At 29.6% G+C, this 5,857-nt stretch overlaps 1 protein-coding gene across 1 annotated transcript; it reads left to right on the plus strand.

Annotated features, from left to right (window-relative positions):
* The first annotated feature begins 1,138 nt into the window (after window positions 1-1,138).
* LOC122608932 lies at window positions 1,139-2,737 on the plus strand. The gene has a single exon (XM_043782001.1). The coding sequence runs from the start codon at window positions 1,139-1,141 to the stop codon at window positions 2,735-2,737; it is 1,599 nt and encodes a 532-aa protein (XP_043637936.1).
* The last annotated feature ends 3,120 nt before the right edge of the window (window positions 2,738-5,857 follow it).

Below are 5,857 nucleotides of genomic sequence, written 5' to 3' on the forward strand. Positions count from 1 at the left end.
TTCAGTCTTTGTGCGTGTATTCAATATATTCATATTATATCCTCTCTGTATCAATCTGTATATCTATCTGTATATGATCAATTGATCATAAGTCTTATTCTCTGTATTGATTTAGTCATTATCATATGACTGAATCATTGTATTGTAATTGATTATATCGTCTTGGTATAATCGTTCTCAGATTTCATAATAATAATAATAAAACTAATAATAATAATAATAATAATAATAATAATAATAATAATAATAATAATAATAATAATTATAATAATAATTAGATCTTCAAATTCTTTCATGGTATCAGAGCCAGGTTCCTATTGAAGATTGGTTGTCGAAGATCCTTGTGATTATTTTGGGGTTTATTGATTTTTAGGGCGTATTTCGTTGTGAAACCCTAAAAAATTGAAAACCCTAATTTCTGACAATTTTTGTTCTTCCGTTGCAGTTGTAGATCTTGATTTCTCTTTGACTAAGTGAATCAAAGAGAGATTAAGGTTATTTGATCAAATCCTGATTATTTCTTTGACTAAGTGAATCAAAGAATAATTAGGGATCTTTGTCGTTTCATCCGAAAGCATTGTAACACCTCTTTTATGATTCTGTTAAACTTTAATTTTTAAAAATTGTTTTTTATCAGATCTTTTCTCTCAAAAGTATTTGTGCTAATACTTGACCTGCTTCCTTGAGAGGTACGGAATCCTGTCACTAGCACTTATACGAGTTTAGATCTTATTTTTAAAATATATATATATATATATATTTCTTGTTGTTATTCATTGTATTCTTATTAAAGTGTATTGGGTTGTTTGTTCTTGATTATTTGTGTCTCTCTGCTATTGTTTGTTTATCTTTGCGTGATGGTATATTAGTCTGTGTTCTAAGTATTGTTTGGAATTTTTTGTTGTTTGTTAATTCTGTCTGTATAATAGTAAATTTGTTTTACTTGTTGCTTATTTTTTACAATGTCTAATCCTGAAGAAAAAACTGGTAGTTCTAATCCTAATTCTGATATGACTACTCAAATTAGTAAACTAGACTTTGGTGATCCTTTGTATTTGCATGCTAGTGATACTACAGGTGTTTCTTTGATTAATTTTAAGCTAAAAGGTACAAAAATTACAATGTTTGGAGTTGTGCAATGACTTTGGCATTAGAAACTAAAAATAAGCTAGGATTCAATAATGGTGATTGTGAAAAAGATGAAGATAATGAAATTCTTGCTAGTCAATGGGATAGATGTAATGTTGTGGTCTTGTCTTGGATTATTGGTTCAATTTCTGAAGAACTTTATATGTGTCAAATATTCTCTAGAAATGCTAGTGAAGTCTGGAAAGAATTGAAAGAAACTTATGATAAAGTAGATGGATCTGTAATATTCAATCTGCATCTTAAAATCAATTCACTTAAACAAAATGGGTCATCTCTGTCAGATTATTATCATATACTAAATTCTTTGTGGAAACAGTATGATGCTCTTGTTAATTTACCTGCTTGTGCTTGTAAAGTTGCTAAGGATTTTCAAAATCATAATAAATTGCTCAGGTTAATGCAGTTTTTAATGGGTCTTAATGATGTCTATATGCCAATGAGAACTAATATTTTAACAAGAGAACCTATTCCTGATGTTAAATCTGTTTATGCTATAATTTCTAGAGAAGAGTCACATAGAACTATGTCTGTGCATGATAATTCATCTAAAGTTCAACCTTCTGTGTTTAATGCTCAAAGAATTGACAATAGGAAAGGGTTTAATAGAGGTCCTAATCCAAACTTAAAATGTAAAAAGTGCAATATGATAGGACATACTATTGATAGGTGTTATGAGATTGTTGGTTATCCACCTGGTTTTAAAAAGAAATTTAATCCAAATACAAAATATGTTTCAAGTAATAATGTGATTACTGATTCTATTAATAATGGTTCTACTAGTAATTCCGATTCCTTTTCTAGTAGTTCTTTGTCTTTTACTCATGAGCAGATGGTGAAACTGTTGAATCTCATCAATGATAAACCAGTTCCTAGTACAAGTTTTAATGCCAATATGGCAGGTATTATATTAGATTCTGAATGCTTATTTGGAAAGAACTTGTCTAAAATTTGGTGTTTAAATGCTTTGTCTAATTTTAAATTTGTGGATGGAAAATGGGTTGTAGATTCTGGTGCAAATCAACATTTAACATGTGATGAAAGTTGTTTATTCAATGTAGAAGATATAAGTGATTTAAATATTACAGTTGGACATCCTAATGGAACTATTACTAAAATTAAGAAAATAGGAAATGTGAGTCTGTCAAATAATGTGATTCTTTTTGATGTTCTGTTTGTACCAGAATATAAAGTAAATCTAGTTTCAGTTCATAAGATGTCTAGAGATTCTAAACTGTTTGTTGGTTTTGATGAGAATGCTTGTTATATTCAGGATTTGAAATCAAAGAACCTGGTGGGGACTGGTAGTGAATATGGTGGATTATATATGCTTGATAGTCATGATAGGTATAGTAATTTTGTTTGCTCTAATGTGACTACTTGTTATCTGTCTAAAGTAACTTGGCTTAATAGATTGGGACATCCTGCTGATCAGGTTCTATATGTTTTAAGAAATGATTTGGAAATTGATAATACTAAACAAGTTTTTCCTTGTGAAATTTGTCATAAAGCTAAACAAATTAGAGAACCATTTCCAATAAGTGATCATAAAACTAAAGGGTTGGGAGAATTGATTCATCTTGATGTCTAGGGGCCATATAAAGTTCAAAGTAAGGAAGGATTTAGGTATTTTTCTTACTGTGGTTGATGATTTTTCAAGGGTTGTGTGGTGTTTCTTACTGAAATCTAAAGATGAAGTTATTCAAAACATTGAAAATTTTTACTTCTTGTTAAAAAATCAATTTAATAAAAGTGTTAAAATTTTCAGAAGTGATAATGGAACAGAGTTTGTGAATAATGCTTTTACTCAATTTTGTAATAAAAATGGAATTATTCATCAAACCACTATTGCTTATTCACCACAACAGAATGGAATTGCAGAAAGGAAACATAGACATCTTTTAAATGTTGCTAGATCTCTTATGTTTCAGAGGGGATTACCTCTCTATCTTTGGTCTGAATGTGTTCTAACTACTACTTCTCTTATTAACAAATTGCCTTCTTCTGTATTATCTGGTAAAAGTCCCTATGAGTTGGTATATGGTGCTAAACCTAGTCTCTCCCACTTAAGGTCTTTTAGATGTTTATGTTTTACCTCTAAACTTAATAATCAAGATAAATTTTCATCTAAATCTGAAAAATGTGTTTTAGTTGGTTATTCTAATGTTAAGAAAGGGTATAAAGTTTTTAGTCTTGAAACTAAAAGTTTATTTTTTTCTAGAGATATAAAATTTTATGAAACTGTTTTTCCTTTTAAAATGTCCAAACTTGATTTATCAAATGAGAATTCTGAAATTAATCATTTAAACTTTTTTAATAATGATTTTGAAAACATAGGACCTCAAAGTCCCAATGATGAAGGGAGAGAAACTGAAATCAGTGATGGTAGTAATTCTGAGTCTTCTGAAAGCACTTCAAGTGTTGAGGAAGATAAAGAACAGTCTGCAACACTTGATGATAGGTCTGCTACTTTTGTACAGCCTAATTCTCCTGAGGGCATTAATTCTTTTAGCAATGAACCAACTCATGAGACTGTTAATTTAAGAAGGTCTGATAGAATTTCTTATTTGCCTAAAAATTTGAATGATTATGTGATTGAAGGAAAAGTGAAGTATGGTGTTGAAAAAGTTGTGAATTATTCTAAGTTAAGTAAAGAAAATTTTTGTTTTGTTTCTAGCTTGAATAAAAGTATTGAACCAAAGACTTATTGGGAAGCATGTCATGATCCTAATTGGATAAATGCAATGAATGATGAAATGGGAACTCTTAATAGAAATAATACTTGGATTGTAACAGATTTACCTAAGAATAGAAAACCAATTGGTTGTGAATGGATTTATAAGATTAAATACAAATCTAATGGTGAAATTGAAAGGTATAAAGCTAGACTTGTTGCAAAAGGGTATAATCAAAGGGCAGGTCTTGATTTTGAGGAGACTTTTTCTCCTGTGGTAAAAATGGTTACCATAAGGTGTATTCTAAATCTGGCTGTTAATAAGGGTTGGTCTTTATTTCAACTTGATGTGAATAATGCTTTCTTGTATGGTGATTTAGTTGAAGATGTTTATATGGATTTACCTTTAGGGTATTTTCCTAAAGATGAAACTAAAGTATGTAAACTTACCAAATCTTTGGATGGCTTAAAGCAAGCACCTAGACAATGGAATGAAAAGTTAACTTCAGTATTGATAGAAAATGGATTTATACAAAGTAAGAATGATTATTCTCTATTCACTAAATCTGATCAAGGTGTTTTTCTTGTCTTGTTAGTATATGTAGATGATATTGTTATAACGGGAAATAACTTAGAAGAGATTAATAAGTTTAAAGCTTATTTAAGTTCTAAGTTTAGGATTAAAGATCTTGGAAAGCTTAAATATTTTCTTGGTATTGAAATTCTTGAATCTGAAAGTGGTTTGTGTATGTCTCAAAGGAAATATTGTCTTGAATTATTGCAAGAATTTGGTATGCTTGGGTGTAAACCTTTAAAAACACCCATTGATCAAAACATGAGAATAAATTGTTCTGAAACTGAAAATGATAAACTAATAAGTGGTGTAACTGAATATCAAAAGCTTGTTGGGAAATTAATTTATTTGACTATTACTAGACCTAATATAGCTTTTACTGTTAATTGCTTAAGTCAATATATATATGCACCACTTCAATCACACTTTAAACTAGCTTTTCATGTCCTGAGATATCTGAAATTATCTCCAGGAAAAGGTGTGTATATTGATAAATGCATTACCCTAAAGTTGTATGCTTATGTTGATGCAGACTGGGGGAAATGTATGTCTTCAAAAAGATCCATTACTGGATATTGTGTTTCTTATGGAAATAGTTTGGTTTCTTGGAAAAGCAAGAAACAAAGTACTGTTTCTAGGTCTTCTGCTGAGTCTGAGTATAGAGCTTTGGCTTCTGTTACTAGTGAGGTAATGTGGATCATCAAATTGTTGGATGATTTGAAAGAAAAGTATGAACTGCCTGTTAGTGTTTTTTGTGATAGTAAACCAACAATTCAGATTACTGCTAATCCTGTATTTCATGAGAGAACCAAACATATGGAAATAGATTTGCACTTTGTAAGAGAAAATATCACTGCAGGTATTATTAAGACTTGTAAATTAGCCTCTGAACATAATACTGCAGATTTGTTTACAAAAGGATTGAATTCTGCTCAACATAATCTTTGTTGTGAAAAATTTAATCTAAAAGATTTCTTTAAACCTTGATTTAAAGGAGAAATCTCATTCCAAGATTGAGGGGGAATGTTAAAATTAAGGTAAATAACAATCTTGGAATGAATTACTTGTATAGTTAGAGCTAACCAATATGATTAGTTGTGCAGGAATTGAAGAATTATAAGACTTAAAGTAACTAATATCTAAAAGACAAAGCAGAAAGGACCATTTATGAAGATCAAGAGGAGTTGGAGGGCATGGGAGTATATCATCATAAGCCTCACAGTATATAAGATTGTATATACCCTTTTAGGGTTCAGTCTTTGTGCGTGCATTCAATATATTCATATTATATCCTCTCTGTATCAATCTGTATATCTATCTGTATATGATCAATTGATCATAAGTCTTATTCTCTGTATTGATTTAGTCATTATCATATGACTGAATCATTGTATTGTAATTGATTATATCGTTTTGGTATAATCGTTCTCAGATTTCATAATAATAATAATAAAACTAATAAT

This window comes from Erigeron canadensis, chromosome 7 (assembly GCF_010389155.1).
Source record: "Erigeron canadensis isolate Cc75 chromosome 7, C_canadensis_v1, whole genome shotgun sequence".
Classification (NCBI taxonomy): domain Eukaryota; kingdom Viridiplantae; phylum Streptophyta; class Magnoliopsida; order Asterales; family Asteraceae; genus Erigeron; species Erigeron canadensis.

What these genes read in the sequence shown, in the direction of transcription:
- LOC122608932 (XM_043782001.1), top strand. Translation starts at nt 1,139, where the DNA reads ATGACTTTGGCATTAGAAACTAAAAATAAGCTAGGATTCAATAATGGT.